The following is a 22,185-nucleotide window of genomic DNA, read 5'->3' on the forward strand; positions in this document are numbered from 1 at the left end:
CCCTCCTATCTTTTCCTTACTACTTTCTTTTCTTTTTTCCTCCATTCTGTCTCGATATTCCTGGTTTTCTTGCTTTCCTTTTCTTTCTTGCTTCATTGCCCCTCAACTTTCCTTACTCTCTCCCTCGTTCCTCCTCCTCCTCCTCCTCCTCCTCCTCATAAAAGCCACTGTTTCTGCTGTTCTGCTAATCCTCCTCCTCCTTTTAGCAGATTTTTTTCTCCTTCTTGAACTTCTCACTTCCTTCATTTTTCCATTTCCTCCCCTCAATATCATCCTTCTCTATTTCGAACTCTTTCTTTCATTCACTTCTGTTTCCCTCTTTCACTCCTCTCTTCACTCTTCTCTCCGTTTATTCCTCCCTTCATTCCCTCTCTATTTACGTTCTTTTTCCGTTTCCTTTACTCCACATCTTTGACACCTCCATCTCATCCCTTAATTTCCCCTCCATTTATTCCTTCCTTCCGTTTTCTCTTCTTCTTTAATGTCTTCTCCTTTCCGTGGTTTATTTCTTTCCGTCATTCTCTCCTCGTTACCTCTCCTCCCCCTCTTCATCAATTTCTACCACGCATTCTTTAGTCTTTTTCACCTCTTCTTTCCTTGGTTTGTTTCCTTCTCTCCCGAACAGTTTTTATCTTTGATCTTCCTTCCTCCTCTTTTCCTACTCCTTCCTTACCTCTTTCCTTTCCTTCACCTCTGCGTCGTCGTTTTTTCATCTCCCCCAGGCCTCTCCTCCTCCTCCTCCTCCTCCTCCTCGTCCTCTACAAGCCTTCAGGGCATCGTGGCGGCGCTGTTGCCTTGCCCCGACAAAAATGTCTCGGAAAACAAATTTCGCGGTCAAATCAGGCGTGGGGGGCGCGTCTGTAAGCTCTGATTGTTAATTTTCCCCGCGTCCTCCGCCCACTTTGATGGAGAGGCGGGCGGCGGCGGGAGGCTGGGGGGGAGGGAACTGGCGGGGGGCAGGAGTGGAGGAGGAGAGGGGCAGAGGGTGGTAGAGAGAGGAGAAAGGAAGGATGAGGAGGGGCACAGAGGTTGTTGTGGTGGGGGAGGTGGTTGGGGTGCAGGGTGGGTGGGTGGGGTGGTTGGGGAAAGGGGGTGCAGGGGGGAGGGGGTTTCCGCTCCACTCTCCGCTTTGATTTGAAAAACATGCGTCTGCCCCCCAAAAAACTCGATTTGGTCGCTGGCTTCTCTTTTATATATGAAATGGTTATGCGTAACTCAATTTCCAAATGTTGGCGTTTTATTTTGTGGCAGATAAATGGGATTGAGAAGCATACATGATATTTGTTAGTTTACGGCTTTGATGCTTTTTACGGCGTGCGCGGGGCGGCCAATGGTATTATGGCCATGAATATTTCAGGTTCTTTAGTTTTACGGTTATCAAAGTTTAGCCTGGATAAAATTACACACGAATTTGAGCTGGTTGTTTGACTCGCGGCTCGGAAATATATGTATAAAATATATTAATTTATTGGCACACGGAGCTAAGTCAGCTGTAACGCTGCGCCGCGCCGCACCACAACGCGTCCAGTTTTCTATAAATCAGAAATATAACTCAATATCGCTTCAGGGAACAAGACAAAGCAATGGATTTTGCCGACAGATAGAGGTGAACTTTTTTTGTGTGTGTGTATGTGTGTGTGTGTGTGTGTGTGTGTGTCTTTGTTTACCATATGAACTCAATCGTAACGCAAATTTAGCCGATCACTGTTTTTCAACGGAATTTCCTGAACAAACGCGAGGTGTTTCCTAAACAGATTTTTTTTCGAGAGAGGCGATTCACGTACCTTAATTTGTGTTATTTTTCATCTCTGGTCTACTTGATGCAATTAGAAAATAGCTACAGAAGCTTTCATCTCTCCAGTTGAGCGGCTGAAGTTAGGTGCAAATTGTTATGAACATTTGTTGTTTTGAAAACTGTCTCGTTTGCTCTAATATTTCCTTCAGAACACTCCTTAAACAGCAGTGTACGGTAAAGGTTGCCGGCCACAGCAGTGGTAGTGAAACGCATCAATTGAAAACCGTAGAGTTTCGCGCCATTTGAAATTTCTCCCTCAACCTCAACCATTACCAGTCCGCCGCAGGACAAAGGAAATATATTTCCCACAATTTTTCTACTCCTCCCTTCCTGGTGTTTAGTTCTAATTCCCCTTCTACATAGGTTCTTTGCTCTGACTTACTCATTACGCCTCTAGCCTTCTAGCCAAGCGTGGGGAGACTAAAACAACCCAATGCCTCGGAATATTGAACAACGTGCCATTATTTGTATGTTAGTGGCTGGACAACGCTATTTCAAGTCTTGGTGATGGAAGGAAAGATGAATAAGGACACGCCAGGTGACACGTACCCGCACCTGAACAAACCCGCCGCACACCTGCCTCTTGTCCCCTGCCACCTGCCTGCTTACTCCTCCAGGTGCTTCCAACCCCACCTCCGCTCCTCCACCTCAACCTCTGTCCTCTGATCTCCACAATCATCCACATCAGCCAGCCTCAGCCCTCCCTAACCCCCTTCCCCCCCTCCACACACGCACAGTTGCACGTGATCGGTCGTATGCGTGTGTGTGTATCGCTGTATTGACTTCTATTTTTGCTTTGATATATTTACATACATCAAGATTGCCTCCTTTTATCGTTCCGGGTGGAGTTTCTTTACCTTGGAATCGGTTTAAAAATAACTTCGAAAAAAGGAGATAAAATACATGAGAAACCCCTGAATATGTAAGTGAGAAAACGGAAATAAGGTCGGAGTGGAGAGACGCGTTCACAAGTAGAATGATATAGAAAGAAGAAAATATATACAGGAAGATGAAAGAAACCGAGTAAAGCGAAAACAATGGTAGTAGTAGAAGGAAGAGAAAGAAGAGATTGTTAAACAGCAGATTGAAAAAAAGAAAAAAATATGTACAGGAAAATAGAAGAAAAGAAGTAAAACGAAGACAATAGTATCGTAGTAGTAGAAGGAAGAGAAAGAGGAGATTGATAAACCGCAGATTCAAAAATAAAAAAAGGAGGTGATGGCGGAAGAGGAGGAGAAAGATGAAAGTAGAGCGAGGGACGGAGAGAGAGGAGGAAGAATATCGTGGTTATAGGATGAAGAGGAGGAGGAGGAGGAGGAGGAGGAGAGAAAGAGGATAGTAAGAAGAGATTGAGAGGGAGAGAGAAAAAGGAGGAAGACTAAAAAAATCAGGAAACGGGAGAAAGAAAAAGAGATGTAGGGAGGAAAGAAGACGAACAGCGAAATTACGATATTGTTAGTACGGTGAAGAGGACGAAGAACAGAAGAAGTAAGGAGGAGGCGAAGGAACAGAGAAAGACCGAAGAGGCACGAGAAAATGCAAAAAAGGAAGGAAGGAGAGAAGAAACATCGCTGTGGGAGAATAAAGCGAAAAACGAGTGAGTGTGTAAGAGGGAAAAAAGAAAGAAAGAGGAGAAGGAGAAGGAAGCAAAGGAACAGAGATAGACCAAAAAGACACAAGAAAAAAACAAAGAAGGAGGGAAGGAGAGAAGAAACATCGCTGTGGGAGAATAAAGGGAAAAACGAGTGAGAGTGTGAGGGAAAAAAAGAAAGAAAGAAGCGAAGGAGGAAGCAAAGGAACAGAGAAAGACCAAAAAAGACACAAGAAAAAAACAAAGAAGGAGGGAAGGAGAGAAGAGAAACATCGCTGTGGAAAAAATAAAGCGAAAAACGAGAGACCATGAGAGTGAGACGGGAGAAAGAAGAAAGAAAGAAGAGAAGGAAGATCGTGGCGCTGTAGGATGAAGAGGAGAGGGAGAAAGCGGCGACAGGAGGTAGGAAATATCACGGGACCTAAGACTGAGGCGGTAATAACTGGAAAAATATTGTGCCATAAAACTTAGAGCCAAGATGGATGGCGGGCGGCGGTGTGTCGGACATAATTCATGGTGTGACACAGACTACGAGACGAAAAAGTGCAATAAAAATAATGTATAGAGGGACGAGGAGAGGAGGAGGAGGAGGCTGAAGAGGTGAATGTGCTAGGAAAAGTAAATGTGGAAGAGGAGAAATCTGATAACGAAACAGGGAGGAGCGAAAAGAGAAGGAAGGAGAAGCAAGTGTATGTAGAACTTGGAAATGGGGAAAGGAGGAAGAAAACGGAGTGACAGTGTGAGCGGAAGGAATTGAGTAAGTGAGGGAGGGAGCGACGGAGGAAGTGAGGAAGAAAGAGTGAATGAGGGAGAGAGAGAGAGGGAGAGGGAGGAGTGAGGGTGACACGCCGAAGTGATGAATCTCTCTTCGTGGACAGAACAAAAGCGGAAGAACAGCAATAATGGACGACGCAGAATAAGATTTTTTTTTTACAAAGCGCTTATCATTATCACCACCATCATCACCAACACCAACATCGCCATACTAAACTTCATTATTGTCATCATTACCAACCCTATCACCACCACCACGACGATCAATGCCTCATCATAATCCTCATCATCACCATCCTCATCATCATCGTCCTACAAGCTCAGCCGAAGTATCATCATCATTCTCATTGTTCATCGTCATGGTACCGCCCAACCCTTGTGTATGTATGTGTGTGTGGGTGGGTGGGTAGGAAGCAGAGGGCGGGGAAAGGAAGAGGGAGGAGGAGGAGGAGCGAGACACGAAAAAGAGAAAGAGAGGGAGAGGGCGAGAGAAGGAGAGAGGGAGAGGGTGGGAGTGGGCGGGTGTAATGTTCCGTAAGTTGTCTGAAGTCCCACTCATCAATCTACCCCGAGGAGTCACCGAGACAAAAGCGATAAAAAAAACAGCCACTGCATGGAGAGGAAGCGACACTATTATGTGGATGATAATGCGAGGAGGAGGAGGAGGAGGAGGAGGAGGAGGAGGAGGAAGAAAGGGAAGAGGGGGTGGAGATGGAGGACTAGGAGGAGGTTATGGAGATGAAAGAGAAGAGGAAGGAGGATGAAGAGGAATTACGAAAACGATATGTAGACAGAAGAGGAGGAGGAGGAGAAGGAAAAGTGGATAGAAAGGGAAGAGAATAAAGAAGGTATGACGACGGAAGAGAAAGAAAAGGAGGAGGGATAAGTGAGAGTAAGCAAAGAATAAGAATATGAAAGAGGAAGGAAAATTTGGAGAAAAAAGAGGAGACGAAGGAGAAAGAGGAAGAGCCAGAAGAAAGGGGAGGATTAGTAGCAGTAGTAGTAGTAGTAGTAGTAGTAGTAGACTCCACCCAAAGCTCGACCCTTACTATCATAACCTCCTCTTACTTCCACGCCCCCTCCCCCCCTCCTCCGCCCCCCCCGCAACCCCCTCCCCTTCCTCTCCCTTCCGCGTCCCCTCCCCCCCTCTCCTGACGCTGACGTATAGCCTGGCGCCTCACAAAGCTGGGATCACGCCGCTCTCCACGCTTATTCTTTTTTTTATGGCGCTGCTGTGTCGCGTAAGGGAGTAGTGTGTGTGTGTGTGTGTGTGCGTTTGCGTGTGCGTTTGCGTGCGTGTGCGTGTGTGTGTGTGTGTGTGTGTGTGTGTAGGGGTCACATTCACAGCACAGCACAGGAAAATATATGACACAGAGCTCTCTTAACACTACCACCAACACCAGCATCATCACCACCACCACCACCACCACCACCACCACCACCACCACTATCAGCACCACTAGCACGTGCCTCATTAACAAGACATTACATCCAATCCCTCCCTCTCCCTCCCTCCCTCTCTCTTCTCTCCAATTACTAGCCAATCACACTGCCACGTAATTTAATCATTTGCCCGTTTATAGCCAGACAACTAATTACTGCTTTCGCCACCACACGAGTTTCTGATTGATAGCCCGGCCACAATCACATTAGTACCCCCTCCCACCCTCCATTCTTCTCCTCATCCTGCGTCCGAACGTCTCACTTCATCTTCGTTCTTAATTTCTCCCTTGGATTGCTGTGGGAGTGTTCGATGATGTGGTGTGGGAAGAAGAAAGAAGGTTCGTTAATGAGAGTGAGTGAGAGGTAAAGAGGGTAGGAGAGACAGACAGACAGAAGAACATAGGGAGGAAGAGAAAGAAGGAAAGAAAATATAAGGTGACCAAAGAGGAGAAAGAAAATGATGGAGAAAGATTCGTTGATGAGTGAGAGGGAGGGAAAGACAGTCAGACAGGAAAGACAATCAGACAGGAAGAGACGGTCAGATAGAAGCACAAAGGAAGAGAGAGAAAGAAAACCAGTGAAGAAAAGTAACCAGAGAGAATAAAGAAAATGATAAAAGGTTCGTTGATGAGTGAGAGGCAGGGAAAGACAATAAGGTAGACAGACAAGCACACAGGAAGAGAAGGAAAGAAAACGAAAGAATGTGACCAGGAGACAGAAAATGATGCAGAAAAGAGGTAGGAGAGAAAATAGTGACAATGAGGAAGGAGAGGAGTCAAAACTTCAGAGGTGATAAAGATGCAAAAACTAACAGATGATTCTAAATGTGTTGAATAATAGTCTGCCTTATAAAAAAATAAAAAATAAAATAAATGGAAAGGACGTTTGTATATACATTTATTCAAGCTGGTGATGGAAACTGAGAAAAAATATAAAATGCATTGTAACGTAAACTCAATTAAGTACGAATAGAAATACAACGAAGAGTGATTTGATTTTACATGGATGAAAAAAGTTATTTCATTGGAACAGTACTAATCCAATGTCTCCAAACTGACATGGAACAAAAGTTGAAGTGAAATAAAAGATATAAAAACTGGAATATTGAGTAGAACAAGGCAAAAAAAATAAACTGATTGCGAAAAAAAAATAATGAAAGCAAAAACTATAAAGTGAAACGAAAATAAAGAAAAAAAAATGATAATGAATAAAACAAAAAATCCTTATTGTTTTTTTTCTTCTTGAGTTACTGTTCACTGCTTACGTCCCCCTCCCCCTCCCTCTTCCTGACGCCCTCCCTTCCTCCTCCCTCCGACTTATCCTCCCTCCCTCCATCACTCTCCGCTGTCCTGTCTCCTCCCTATCTTACCTTTCTCATTCCTTCCCTATCCTTAAATCAGCTGAATTATTTTATATAGTGGTGATAGTGGTGGTGGTGGTGATGGTGGTTAGGTTGTACCATTAGTAGTGATGGTGTTTTTCTATGGTGCTGATGGCGGTGGTAGTGGTGGTGGTAGTTGCCGTGGTGGTGGTGGTGGCAGTGCAAATGGTGGTAGTGGTGGTGGTATAAAAAGTAACATATTTTCGTTGTTACATGAATACAAGGTGGTGGTGATGGTGGTTAGGTTGTACCATTAGTAGTGATGGTGTTTTTTCATGGCGGTGGTAGTGGTGGTGGTAGTTGCCGTGATGGTGGTGGTGGTGGTAGTTGCCGTGGTAGTGGTGGTGGTGGTGATGGTGGTGGTGGTTTGGAGGGCACACGGGGGACCTATAACCTGGTTAGGAGCACCTACGCTTTTTAGCAAGGAGGGGAAGCTTATGGGGGGAGAGGGGGGCGGTAAGGGGGGCGTCTGTAACGAGCGGCGGTGGGGGGCATTCTAATAGGGCTCTCTCTCCCTCTCCCCTCCCTCCCCCTCTCTCTCCCTTCCTCCCTCTCCCTCCCTGACCCCTCTCCCTTTTTTCTCTCTCCTCCCTCTTTTCTGCATCATTTTCTTCCTTCTCCCCGGTCACCCTCTTTCGTTTTCTGTCTCTCCCTCCCTGCCTCCCTTCCTCCCTCAATTTGTTCCTTCCCTCCTCCTCCCTGACTCATCTCTCTCCTCTCCCATTTTTTTCTTTTCCCCTTTCCTCTCCTTTTTGTATCATTTTCTTATCTCCCTCGTGTTACTTTTCATCTTCTTCCCAAACATTCTTCTCTTCTCTCACTTCCTCTTTGCTCTGCCTCTTCTCTACTCTCTGCCTATCCTTTGCACTTTCTATCTCTTTCTCTCTTTCTACAATCTTCTCCTGCACTTCCTCCTCCGCCTCTTCTTTCTCCTCCTCCTCCTCCTCCTCCTCCTCCTCCTGCTCCTCTGGTTTCAACGCCCGCGGGAGGGAAGCCTTTTCACAGCCTCAAGCGGAGATCAGTGGGCCCCGACACACGCCTTACCGCCCTATACATCACCTAATACACCTCACTGCTGTCTGTTTAGTAATACTTTCCCGCTAACCTGTCCCTCCCTCCCTCCCTCCCTCCCCCTCTGAAGCCCTACCTCCATCCTTGCCCTGTGTCCTTCCCTTGTACTCGTCTTTGTTTTAATCTTTTCTTCGTCTTCCGTATTCATATTAATCATCACAGCATAGTCTAATGTTTGGGTTTCATCGAGTGAGTGTGTGTGTGTTATAGTAGTAGTAGTAGTAGTAGTAGTAGTAGTAATAGTAGTAGTAGTATTAGCATCAGCATTGGGAATAGTAGTAGATATATTAGGAGTAAGAGTAGTAGGAGGAGGAGTAGGAGAGACACACGCGAAGGATGTCCTACACAGTTGAGTGGTCTAAGGAGTAGGAAGGGAGTGAGGGCGTTTTACTAATACTGTTGTGCTGGTGGGTCTTAGTGGCTGGGGAGGGGGGGGGGGAGTAAGGGGAGTAGAGGAAATGTAGATGTGGGGAGGGATTGAAGAGGGAGTGTGGTTGGCTTGACCTGGGTGGCGGGGGGGGGAGGGGGGGAGGGACCTTTGTGAGTGATATGTGGCGGTGAATATGCTGAGATTGCGATGGGGATGTGGTGGTGGGGGTCATGTGGTGATGGTGTGGTGATGGTAATGAGTAAGAATGGTCTGTGGTGATGAGGAAATGAGGGGTGGTTGATAGATGGTTGTGGTGATTGTGGTTATGGGACGTGGTTAGAGGAGGGGGGAGAGAGGGGTTTGTTTGGGGAACGTGGGTGTTGTTGTGGATGCAAGGAAAAGGGGGTGTAGGGATGGGTGTGGGTTGTATGGTGGAGGAATGGTTGAATATGATGGGATAGTGTATAGGGAGGTGGGGGGGTGAGGTTGACAGGGCTGTAATGGTGGACTAATGTGGTTTATGATGGGGACGGTGGTGGTGGAGTGGGGTGGAATTCATCTGAAGAGAAGTGTGATAGAGACGTGAGTGCGATGTGACTGGGATGTGCCATAGTTCAGGTGTGCAGGAATAGGTGTGACACAGAGTAAGGCTTTGCTCGAGAGGGGTGGGTGGGGGTCGGGGTGTGGCCTAGCTAGAGTGTCAGACGTGGGTGTGGCTGTGAGGTGTGGCACGACTATGTGTGTTGATTATACGTGTAGGTGTACCACTGAGGTGTGTGTGTGTGTGTGTGTGTGTGTGTGTGTGTGTGTGTGTGTGTGTGTGTGTGTGTGTGTGTGTGTGTGTGTACGTGTGACGGACTTAACTATTTAGGGAACAGCGGTGAGTGAGTGTATGAACGTTTGTTGCTGTGTAATGTTGTGTAGTGAAGAGTGTACGGGCGTCATCACCATCATCATCATCATCATCGTCATCATCATCATTATTATCATCATCATCATCACTATCATCATCACCGTCAACATAATCATCATCATCATCATCTTGGCATTATTTTAACGTCTTCCACTTCTTGTATTTTAGTGTCCTCCATCCTGCTCCGCAAAAGGATCTAATGCCATCTCTTCACCTGGTGCTCTTCCTGCGGTCACTTGTATAATAATTCTACACACACACACTCTCTTACTTCCAACCGCGACTTTTACAATAATTCTCTTACTTGTACATGCTTGGGTGTGTAGATACCATGCTGGCAAGGAGACGAGCTTCTTAGATAGTCACTTCTATAGATACTCGGTTCTTGGATACTTTGCAGGCCGGCGGGGAGGCGAGGTTCCTAAGTCTTCGTAGATGTAGGAGTTTCGAAAAAATATCTCGCCAAGGAGTTTCTGTGCAGCGTCTCCGTCAGCAGTTCAAAGCCTTCCAGTTGTGAATCTGAGCCGAAGTCTTTCATTGCGCCAAGAAGTCTTATTTATAGGTCGGTCCCAAGTCAGTCTGTCTGGCTATCAAGGAGTGGCGGCGACTCTTTGAAGCGGCGTCTTGAAGCGGCCACGTCAGCTCCCTTGCTCCCTCCCCTCCTCTCCTCCCCTCCCCTCCTCCCCCCACCACCTGCCTTCCTTCCTTCCATCTCGTTCCTAATCCTCAAACACTCCCTCACTCCCCCTTCTTTTCGTTCTCCTACTCCTCTGTCCTTCTTTGTCCCTCCCTTCCACCACCGCCTCCTCCTCTCCTACTCTTCTCGATTCCTTCATTTTCCTTCCTATCAGCTCCCCTTACCTTCCTAATCGTTCTCCTCCCTCCCTCCTCCTCCTCCTCCCTCCCTGCCTTTAAGAACCTCGCGTTACATTCATTGACCATTTAATTGCCCGCACACCTGCACACCTGAGCCCATATTGACTCAGGATGAAGGTGAAAGGCGGGCTTAATCTGGGATCGCCCCGAGCACTGTTTGGGCGGCCTGTGTTCTCCTCGCGGGCTGTGTTTGCTGAGGGAAGGCACACGTGGCTGGGCTTAGCGGGCATTGTAGCGGCGGTAGAAGGCGAAAAGGACGAGGAGGAGGAGGAGGAGGAGGAGGAGGCAGTGGTGGTTGTGGTCAGGTTGAAGCAAGCACACGAAGGAAAGGGAGGAGAAATAAAGTAAAGCACAGGGCGGGAAGGAAAAAGAGAAGACGTGGAGGAAAAGAGAAAAGAAAAGAGGGACAAAGAAATCAATCAATCAGTCAATTTTGGCATACACCTGAGGGCGCGTTGCCTCGCCCACCCTGTGCCTTGTGACGCAAATCCCTGGGGTTCCTCTGAGTACGTCCCCATGCAGGCCCCCTTCCCTTGCCAAGTCCCTCACGGCAGGATATATCGACTCGCTCAACCAACGAAATCTGTGGACGCCCCTTCGCCCTCACCCACCCGGAGTAGTCTCTTAAAGGAACAACCCGGTGAGCAGGGCCGCCTTCTGGGTAGCGTGCCACATGCCATAAAATAAGAAAGGTAGTAGAGAAAGACGAAGAGAAAGGAAAGGGAGAAGAGAGAAGGGCGAGGAAGAAAATGGCAAAAAAAATAAAGAAGACAGAAAGGACTTGGAAGCATATAAAAAGAGGAGGAGAAAGGAAATGGAGAAGAGAGAAGGGCGAGGAAAGAAATGACAGAAAATAGGAGAAACAGAAAGGACTTGGAAGAATAAAAAAAGAGGGGGAGGAAAGAGGAGAATTGAAAGCAAGGCGGAGGAGCGACAGAGTATACAAGGAGGAGGAGGAGAGTGAAGAAGATGGAAAAAGGAGGAGGATAGAAAGGAAGGAGGAGCGACAGGGTATACGAGGAGGAAGGAGAGAGCGAACAAGAAGATGGAAAAAGAAGGAAAATGGATAGGAAAGAGGAGCGACAGAGTATACGAGGAGGATGAAGAAAGTGAACAAAATTAAAAAAAAAAAAGGAGGAGAATGAAGAGGAAGGAGGAGTGACGGGGTATTCGAAGAGGAGGAGGAAGAAGAGAGCGAAGAAGATGGTTGCTCTTTCAAGGCATTAAACATTATTTTGTCCCGCCAATCAGCTTACTTGTCTTGGGTGGCGTTCCGGGAAGAGCCGCTTCTTGTATACATCTTCCGCAGGTAAAACATATACGTGGCAGGTGGCGAAGATAACGTACAAGAAATGAAGACTTGATATTATGTGTTATGTTAAACGCTTTCACTTTCGCTTTCTGTCCCTACCTCTCGCTCTCTCTCTCGCTCTCTATCTATCTATCTATCTCTACACACCCGATAGTACTTGTCAATAGCATGTCTGTGTCCGCCCCTTTCTTTCACTTTACTTGTTTAATGTAAAGTCGCTCGCCGCTCAGCTTACATTTCTAAGGGTTCGGCAGGAATGTATGGTTTTGTAGGGAGGGGTGAGGTGTTCATTAGCCAGCACGGAGGAGGAGGAGGTGGAGGAGGAGACAGAGGAGGAGACGGAGGAGGAGGTGATGGTGGAGGAAGAGAAGGAAGGAGAACAAGAAGAAAAAAGAAAAAGAAGAAGAAGAAGATGAAGAAGAAGATGAAGACAAAGAGAAGTGCATAACAATGAAGGTGAGAAGTTTTAGGTGGAGAAATTAAGGAGAAAGAGGAAAGAAAGAGAAAGGGAGAGAAAAATAAGAAAAAAATGCAGATGAAAAGAAGGAAGAAAAAAGAACAAAGAAGATGAGGCCAATGAGAGAAGAAAAAGAAGAGAGGAAAGATGCAAAGGAAAAGGAGAAGGACGAAGAGAAGAGAGCCAAAGGAAAGAAAAGAAAAATAAAAGAAAAAAATAGCAATATAAAAAAAAATTAATGCGGAGAAAACTAAAAAAAACAGTAAGAGAGAGAGAGAGAGAGAGAGAGAGAAAAAAAATCAAGGAAGGGGACAGCCAGCAAGACAGATGGACAAGAAGACAGACACACAGACAGACAGACAGACAGACAGACAGACGGACAGAGTGGCCTTTGATGGCGCCTTGACCAGCTACCTCTTCACCGTAATGGCTCAGTGACATGTCCAGTGGGCGGGGGGGAAGGAGGGGTGAGAGAGGGGGGGCTTCTAGGGGGGGGGGAAGGGCCGCGCTGAGTGTGTTCCGAGCGGTGCCTTCAAAGATCCGCGACCTTCCAACTTTCTTATAACCCACTCTGATTGCTCCTCTGCCTCCTCCTCCTCCTCCTCCTCCTCCTCCTCCTCCTTCTACCCCATCTACCACTCCTCCCCCCTCTTCTCTCCTCCTCTGTTCCTTCTCCTCCTCCTCCTTATATTCTGAGTCTTCGTCTCCTATTATTACTATTTCAAATATTACTACCGCCCCTCTTTTGTTCCTCCTCCTCCTCCTCCTCCTCCTCCTCCTCCTCCTCCTCCTCCTCTTCCGCTTCCTCCAACTCCTACCTTCCCTCCTTTGTCCCTCCTTCTCCAATCCTCCCACTTTTCCCTTCTCTCCTCCTCGTCCTCCTCCTTGCATCGCTCTAGAGTACAGCGACGCGCCACAAAAATGATGCCACCACCGAGGACTCAACGTTATGAAGAAAGGCTCAAGTGACTCAATCTCTTTACGTAGGAAAGGAGACGACTGCGAAGAGACTTTATTCAGGCCTTCAAATACCCGAACAAGTTTAGTAATGTCGATCGTTTCAAGCTTTTTGCGCTCCATACTAACTCGAAAACAGGAAACAATGCTCAATCAATGGAAGCGATGCAGCACAGACATCGGCAGGAGCTTTTACTCGAGTCGTCTGCCACTGGAACAACTGCTGCCTGCTTATCATTTTTTTTTACAACAAAGGAGACAGCTCAAGGGCACAAAAAAAGGAAACTAATAAAAAAGAAGCCCGCTACTCGCTGCTCCTAAAAAGAATCAAAAGAGGTGGCCGAAAGAGGGGTCAATTTCTGTGTTTCCATGTTTCTTCCTCCTCCTTTTTTCCTCTTCCTTGCCTCGCGACCTTCCCTAACTCTCTCCTCCCGCCCCTCGCCCTTCCTCCAACCACAAAGTCACTCATTAGGGCGAGCTCTCCTTCTCTTTCTTCTGAGTTGTCTTCTTTTTTTATCTTCTTTTCTTTCTATCATTTTATTCGTTTTCTTGTTAATTTCGTTTTTTTCTTGTTTTTATTTTCGGTCTTGTTCTTCTTTTTTTTCTATAAGCTTCATTCTTTATCCCTTTGTCTTTGTTTTCAGTTATTATTTTATTTTTATTTTCCATAGATTCTTTTACTTCTATACCTCCATTATTACTCCTATTGTCCTTTTCTTCTAATCCATATCTTATTATCCATCTACTCCACCACCTCCTCTTCCTCATCGGCTTCAACATCCATCAACTTTTTGGGGTCATTCTAGTTTCTTCTTCTATACCTCCATTCATTCTCCTCTTGTCCCTACTTTTAATTCTTTTCTTATTTTTATCTATCTTCTCCTCTACCTTCTCCTCCTCCTCCTATCCATCTACTCTACTGGGTCTTGTTCTAGTTTCCTCGTTCTCTATACCTCCTTTCTTTCTCCTCTTGCCCCTTTCTTTTACTCCTTTTCTTATTATCATCAATCTTCTCCGCTACCTTCTCTTCCTCCTCCTCTCCATCTACTCTACTGGGTCTTGTTCTAGTTTCCTCGTTCTCTATACCTCCTTTCTTTCTCCCCTTGTCCCCTTCTTTCATCTCTTTTCTTGTCACCATCCATCTCCTCCACTACCTCGTCTTCATCGGCTTCCCTTATCTCATGCCATGGACACCTACTTCCTTGACCGCCTAAGGTAAAATCTGTTAGACTCACCGTTGGAAGCCCTACAGGAGCGCCAGGCCGTGTCGCAGTGCATGTCGACGCCTTGTAATTCCCTGCCTTAGGTCTCCTCTTAGCCCAGCCATGTGTGCGTCCGTCCAGGGAAGTGATTTTCTCTGTCCACATTCCATCCTTCGTTCGTCTTTCTTCGCCTCAAAATTTCTCGTCTCTCTTTTATTTCCCTTTCTTTTCTCTTACCTGTAGTTTTCCTCATTTCGTTTCGACTTTTTTTTTCGCCGCAATGCTTCTCTTTTTCTTCCTTCCTTTCTCTTTCTTTCTCGTCATTTATTAACATCATCCTCAACTAAACTATATTCTCTTCATCTCTCCTGTCTTATCCACCTGTTACTCCTCCTCCTCCTCCTTTTCTTTCCACTTCCCCCTTCTGTTTCTACCACTCCCTTTCTCTCTTCTCCTTTCTCTCCTCTGTTCCTTCTCCTTCTCCTCCTCCTCATCTACTTCTTCGTCTATGTTCTCCTCCTCCTATTACTTTTCCATATATTAGTACCGTCTGTCTTTTGGTTCTCTTCCTCCTCCACCTTCTCTTCTTTCCTGTTCTCTACATTCAATATTGTCAACCCCCATAAGGGACGTCTTGGTGTAGGTAGTGGTGGTGAGTGCGGTACGTGAGAAAGCGTGAAGTCAGCAGCGAAGCAAGACACCACACTTACAAAACAAAGTAGGGCAATGAGGGAGTTTACAGATTCCTTACTCCCCTTCCCTTCCCTCGCCCGCGTATGGCTTCCCGGCATGTATAGACACAAACACCACGGCTCTCCTCCACTCCCTGCCCACGCGCCATTAAGAGGATTTCACACTCCTTAAATATACGCGCTGTCACACACTACTGAAGGCTGGTGCTGGCATGTCCTCACCGTGTCCTGGAATACGTGCGGCTTTTAAGAAGGGAACTAAGGTGATGGTGATGGGTTTAGAGATGCAAGCAGTGATACGTAAAGGGTCAGTAAGTCACGCATTTTAAGAGGAACAGAATAGAGGTGAAATTAATGAATGGTTTTAGAGAATATACAAGTAGTGGTGCGCAAGGGGTCAGTAAGTCAAGTATCTGAGAGGAAGGGAATGGAGGTGATGGCAATGGGTTAAAGAGTAATACAAACATTGGTATCAAGGGATCAGATCAGTAAGTCACAGCAGGTTATGTATTTTAAGGGAAGGGAATGATGATGATGTAATAAATGGGTTAAGAAGTGATACAAACAGTGGTACTCAGAGGTTCAGTAAGCCATGTTTTTTGAGGGGAAAGGAATGAAGGAGGTGGTGGTGAGTGGCTTAGAAGTGATACAAACAGTGGTACTCAGAGGTTCAGTAAGCCATGTTTTTTGAGGGGAAAGGAATGAAGGAGGTGGTGGTGAGTGGCTTAGAAGTGAAGCAAGCAGTGGTACGCAAGAGGTCAGTAAGATCCTGATACGCTCTTACTACTCGTTCTACGTTGGTTCAGGGTTACAGGAAGGGACTCGGGAAGGTGTAGAAGATGGGTGCAAAATGTTTCCCCTATATTCCTTCTGGTTGCTCTTTCGCCTTTCAGTGTTTGCTCAGGCGCAGAGATTGTTCGTAAGAGTCATTGAGGTCACGGACTCTGTTTTTTTTCGACGAGACGGTCACCTTGAACGAGACGCCGAAGATCTAAGGATTACACTTGAGGCATAAGTCAAGAAATATCTCCCGAAGCAGAGACTTAACTAAAGAATGACTAGAATATGTCCTTCCGACGCCATCACGAAGCCTATAACACGTCACAAACCCACACAAGGATAACAACGTCGTCTGAAGAGTACGCTGAAGACACCGGCATAACGCGCTAATCAGAAGCGTACAGACCAAGGGATACAGACTCGCTCCTTACCTCGCTTGGGGTCCTCGCGTGGCAGGGGCGGCAGGGCGGTGTTGTGGTGCTGCGGCAGGCCCAGGTGACCCGCCGCCGCACCAGGGTACCAGGCCGCCGCCCAGCCCGCAGCCGCCGCCCCTCCGTTGAACATCCTCAGCTTGTCGTAGACGCTCTCGCCGCCGCCCGCAGACACGCCCACGGACCCTTGCTCCTTCTGCGCCGCCAGGTTCCGCAGCACCCGGTTGATGGAGGACACCTGCGGGGCAAGACACACCTGGTCAGAGCTTGAGGGGAGGGAGATGAAGTGATAACGCCTGACGAAGGGCGAGGGACCGATAGGGTGAAAGGTGTACACAGCAGGTTAATTGAGTGATTGGCGGCTTGTGAATATATTAAACACACATTAAACACATCCACAGATCGGTAGGGAAAGGTACATGTATTAATAACTCGAGGCAAGATTGATGAGTGATAGACTCGCTTAATTTGCCTCAGTGTTGTGAGTGGATGGGTTGATGGCGTCTTACGTGTACAGGTAGATTAGATCGGTTGATTCAAGACTGCATTTAAAACGAGAGCGTAAGTTGTACAGGACTTTGAGGTCTTTTTCAACAGTTAACGAGGAAATAGTAGGTTTGTTTTGGTCAATCTGTCTCATATAAAAAAAGTATCCATAAATTTTTCCTTCTGGTTCTCTATCTCCCTTTTCTTCTGTTATCAGCGGAGAGGAAAATATATGTTAGAGGGATGAGGGAATAACAGGAGACGATATGATGGAGGTATTTTGTTTTTGGTCACCCCGTAGTGGAAAGAGAATTACAGGGTGTGAGATGAAGAATAGAAAGGGTCAGTTAGAATAAAAATAAAAGAAACAACACGAGACTTTAATATAGGGAGAAAGGGAGTGAATAAAAGGAAGAAGAGGGAGATATGGGAGGAGGCATGGAGTCAAAATAATTAATGAATGGAAGGAAAGAGAACAATGAATGAATGGAATAAGGAGGAAGGCAGAAAGAAAAGGAAGAAGCATCGATGTTCAATATTAATTTTCCATTCTGTTAACACATTCTTTTTTTAGCCATTTTCTTCTCTCTATGTAAGTTTCCCTTCACCATACACTCCCTCCCGTCACCTCATTTCCATTTATCCACACTTCCTCTTTCTCCCTCTTCCTCATCTCCTTTATCTCTCCTCCTGTCCCTCCTCATGCTACTTCTCAATCTTTATTTTTCTCCTTATCTTCCTTCTCATTCTTTCTCTCCCTCCCCATCTTTCTTCTCATTCTTTCTCTCCTTCCCCATCTTTCTTCTCTTTTTTTTTTCTCTCCCTCCTCTTCGTCTCTCTTTCCTCAACCATTCTCCGTCTCTGCAACTTCTCCTTCCCATCGCTCTCCCCCTTGTCCCTTGCTCTCCCTTCCTTCTCATCTTCCTTCCCTTCTCCCTTCGTTTCTCTATGCACCCATTTTCACCCTCTCCTTCCTTCTCATCACCCTTTTCTCCTCGACCTTCCCTTTTCCTTTCCGCCCTCTCAGCACGCTCTCCTCCCTTTCTTCTCATCTTCCTTCCCCTCTTCCTTCGTTTCTCTATGCACCCTTTTTTACCCTCTCCTCCTAGCTACTTGCCTTCCTTCCTTCTCAACACCCTTCTCCTCGACCCACCCTTCTCCTTTCCGCCCACTCCTCTGCTCATCTTCCTTCCCCTTCCCTCAGCCTTCCCTTTGCCTCTCCTTACATCCTCGCACCCGCCCTCCTTGCGCTCTCCTCCTCCCTTCGTTCTCTTCCTCCTTCCCCTTTCCTCACCCTCCCTTTGTCGCTCCCCACGCCCTCCGCCCTTCTCATCTTCCTTCCCCTTCCTCAACTCTCCCTCTGCCGCTCCCCCCTTCCCCCACGGCCTCCCCCCTGCCCCCTACCGCCCCACTCCCCTGTGTGTGTCTATAACAGGCGCGACAAGGCCAGATTAAGGCTTAAGTCTGTTCCAACACGGGTCAATCTTGGTCCCGCGCCCGACCCTGGAGGAGGAGGAGGAAGAGGAAGAGGAAGAGGAGGGAGATAGGTGAAAACGGGCACCGGAGAGAAGACATGCAGGAAGGGAGAAAGGAGAGGAAGGAAAGGAGAAAGAGGGGAAGAGGGGAAGAGAAGAGAGATGGTCTACAGAGAGAGAGAGAGAGAGAGAGAGAGAGAGAGAGAGAGAGAGAGAGAGAGAGAGAGAGAGAGAGCAGGAGAGGGAGTGACTCGCTGCTCTCCTTCTTCTGCATTTCTTGTTGTTTTTGTTGTTGTCGCTGTTGTTGATTTAGCCGCCGCCGCCACCACCCCTTCCGCTGCCCCCTATTCTCCCTCCCTCCCTCCCTCCCGCATGTTCAATATATCTGTTTCTTGCTGTTTGTTTGTTACTGTTGCTTTTACTGTTATTATTATTACTATTATTTTCTATTCTATCATCTTTATTATTATTATGGCTATTATCGTCATTATCATTACTCTCATTACTGCTGCTACTCTCTCTTCTCCCCTTTCTCTCTCTCTCTCTCTCTCTCTCTCTCTCTCTCTCTCTCTCTCTCTCTCTCTCTCTCTCTCTCTCTCTCTCTCTCTCTCTCTCTCTCTCTCTCTCTCTCTCTCTCTCTCTCTCTCTCTCTCTCGCTCTCGCGCATAATCAAGGTACTTATCAGATGTTCATTTATACGCATTTTAATCAGCTGATATAAAACCTTTGACTTTGACTGCAATACCGAGAGAGAGAGAGAGAGAGAGAGAGAGAGAAGGAAAGGGGAGATGATGAGAGTTAAAAAAGAGCTCGATTGACAAAGAAACAAAAGATAATACAAAAAAACGATAAAAGAAATAAGAGGAAGATGAGGGGAAAGAGACAAAGGGGAGGAGGAGGAGGAGGAGGAAGAGGACTAAAAAGATGGAGGAAAAGGAATGGAGAGAAGGAAGAGAAGAGAGGAGGAAAATGGAGGGAAGGAAAGAGGGAGGGAGGGAGGGATAATGAAGAGGCAGAGGGAGAAGAGGAGGAGGAGGAGGAGGAGGAGGAGGAGGTGATCGGGCCAGCCTGTCTCTTGCATATTGACAACTCCTTAAAGATGACGCCTCCTCTACACTCTCCCTCTCTCCCTTTACCTCCCTCTCTCTCTTCTCTCTCCCTCCCTCGCCCTCTCTCTCCCTGTCTTCCTCCACACTCCCTCCATCTTTCCTTTCATCCCCTCCATTACTTTCTTCTCTGTTTCTTTCCTTGCTTTATTTCTTTCTCTCTCATTTTTTACTGTTTGTTTATCCCCGTTTGTCCTCCCTATCGTGCTTTCTCTCTCTTTCATTCTACTCTCTCTCTCTCTCTCTCTCTCTCTCTCTCTCTCTCTCTCTCTCTCTCTCTCTCTCTCTCTCTCTCTCTCTCTCTCTCTCTCTCTCTCTCTCTCTCAATCTTTTTTGATAGTTCACTCTACAGTCCTTCCTCCATTTTACACACACACACACACACACACACACACACACACACACACACACACACACACACACACACACACACACACACACACACACACACACACACACACACACACACACACACACACACACACACACACACACACACACACACACACACACACACACACACACACACACACACACACACACACACACACACACACACACACACACACACACACACACACACACACACACACACACACACACACACACAAAAAAGTTTTGCTTTTATTTTTCCTCCGCTTTTTTTTCTTCCTCCTCCTCCCCTTCCTCCTCTTCTCTCTTCTCTTTCATCTTCTCTCTCTCTCTCTCTCTCTCTCTCTCTCTCTCTCTCTCTCTCTCTCTCTCTCTCTCTCTCTCTCTCTCTCTCTCTCTCTCTCTCTCTCTCTCTCTCTCTCTCACTTTTCATGCGTGGAAACTTTCGTAATTGCGCCGCGGTGGAGGTGGATTTTGTGCGAGTTACTCAAGGTCACGTGAGAGAGAGAGAGAGAGAGATGCTGATTGTGTGTGATTTGATTAAAGTTGCGAGTTGAAGAAAACGTGAACATCGGGAGGAGGGAAGATCATTATGGGGAGAGAAAATGAAGTTTGTGGCCCGCCTGAGAGAGAGAGAGAGAGAGAAGGTAGAGAGGAGGAAAGATAAGACGGAGGGGCCAGGCCGCCAGTTACAGGGACCCATTCACACCCACCCACACGGAAAACAAACGCCCGCCTTACGATCCCTGCCGGCGACTAGGGCTTCTGCTTCACCCCCCTTCACTACCCCGCGCCCCATCGTTCTCTCTCTCTCTCTCTCTCTCTCTCTCTCTCTCTCTCTCTCTCTCTCTCTCTCTCTCTCTCTCTCTCTCTCTCTCTCTCTCTCTCTCTCTCTCTCTCTCTCTCTCTCTCTCTCTCTCTCTCTCTCTCTCTATATATATATATATATATATATATATATATATATATATATATCTATCTATCTTGGATTTACCTCATTAGACAGTGCCAGGAAAGTTGATCAGCCAAAGTTGTCTTAACATCGTCTAATTTATCAACCTAACGTATCGTAATCTATCCTAACTCAAGCTAGCCTTACTTAACCTAATATGATCTGATCTAGCCTAGCCTAACCCTAGTCTTACCTAACCTAACCTGTTCTAATCTAGCGTAAACTAACTTAACCTAGCCTTACCTAACCTAACATGTTCTAATTTTGCCTAACTTAACCTAGCCTTAACTAATCTAACCTGTTCTAATCTAACCTAACCTAACTTAACCTAGCTTTAACTAACCTAACGTGCCCTTATTTATCCTAAACCAACTTAACCCCCAACCTAACGTGTCCTAATCTAGCCTAACATAACATAACCTAGCCTAACGTAACATGCAAGCCCATCAGCCTATCCGCTTCTTCCCTTTCTCCTGCACTCTTAACCCAACCACTCATAAATCCAGCTTATAAAATTCAAGTCAAATTTTACTCGCCTTAACTAATTTATAACTTAACCTGGTATGTAATTATGCAAACTCGATTTTAACCTCAGAGAATCCAACGCCATCATATACACAAAGTCGTAGTGTGGGATCAGTTAGGAGCAATAGTTAGTAACCTTATGTATGTGATGTTTTGGTTAAGTCTATTGTTTATGTTGCAGGAGGAAAGAAAGGGAAAGGAACGGAAATGGATGGAAGTAAAGGTAAGGAAAGTAAAGGGAAGGAAATGGGAAGGATGGGAAGGGAAGAAAAGGAAAAGGGAAAAAAATAAAATAAGAAAAGGAAAGTAAAGGAAAGAAAATAATTAAGAAAAGAAAGGAAAGGAAAAGAAAGGAAAGAAAATAAGAAAGAAAAATGGAAAGTAAGGGACAGGAAGCGAAGAAAATGAAGGGATGGGAAAAGAAAGGAAACGGAGAGGAACATAACAAAAATAAGCGAGAAGAAGGACGGAAGAGGAAAGAGAAGTGAAGGAAAAAGAAAGAGAAAGGAAAAGATAATAATGGGGAATTGAAAGGAAAGGCGAAAGAAGAAAAGGGAAGGGAAGGAAAGAAAGTCCAGGGAATCGAACGCGTGGCTTTGGCTTCGGCGTGGCTGAGCGGGGAGGGAACAAGTCAAGTAACCTCATCTTCATAACTCATGACACCCCCTTTTTCCTCCTGCTCCTCCTCCTCCTCCTCCTCCTCGTCCTCCTCCTCGTCCTCCTCCTCCTCCCTTCCTCTTTTTCTCCTCCTCCTCCTCCTCCTCGTCCTCCTCCTCCTCCTTCCTACTATTTCTCTTTTCTCCCTCGCCAAGATTTTTTTTTCCTTTCATTCCTACTCCTGTTCTTTTTTCTTCTTTGTTTCTTTTCTTTTCATCGCCTCTCAACTCTTCTCTTCATTTTTTCCTTCTATTCTCCCTCCTCCTCCTCCTCCTCCTTCACCTCCCAATCCCCCTCCTCCTCCTCCTCCTCCTCCTCTTCTTCCTCCTCCCGGGGCTCACAAAAACAAAGTCTCAAATTCAAGTGAGATTTTTTCCCCGTTTTCTCCCCGTCCACTTCTATCCACCCCTTTTTTTCCCCTTTTCCCCCCATTTCCTTTTCCCTTTTTTCTTCTACCATTTCACTTTCCTTTTTCTAACAATTCCTTCCCTCATTTTCCTTCAGTGTGCTTCCATACCTCTTCTTCCTTCTCTCCTTACCTTGTTTTCCCTTTCTCCCCTTTCTCTT

At 46.4% G+C, this 22,185-nt stretch overlaps 1 protein-coding gene across 4 annotated transcripts in view; it reads right to left on the bottom strand.

Moving 5' to 3' along the window:
• Positions 1-22,185, bottom strand: part of LOC127001770 (paired box protein Pax-6-like) — a 160,148-nt gene that overhangs the window by 30,181 nt on the left and 107,782 nt on the right. For all 4 annotated transcript variants that reach the window (XM_050866925.1, XM_050866921.1, XM_050866922.1 and 1 more), the window contains one exon: positions 16,046-16,283. In XM_050866925.1, the coding sequence (XP_050722882.1) occupies positions 16,046-16,283 (238 nt within the window). The remainder of the gene's footprint in view (positions 1-16,045; positions 16,284-22,185) is intronic.

Source organism: Eriocheir sinensis, chromosome 21 (assembly GCF_024679095.1).
Source record: "Eriocheir sinensis breed Jianghai 21 chromosome 21, ASM2467909v1, whole genome shotgun sequence".
Taxonomy (NCBI): Eukaryota; Metazoa; Arthropoda; class Malacostraca; order Decapoda; family Varunidae; genus Eriocheir; species Eriocheir sinensis.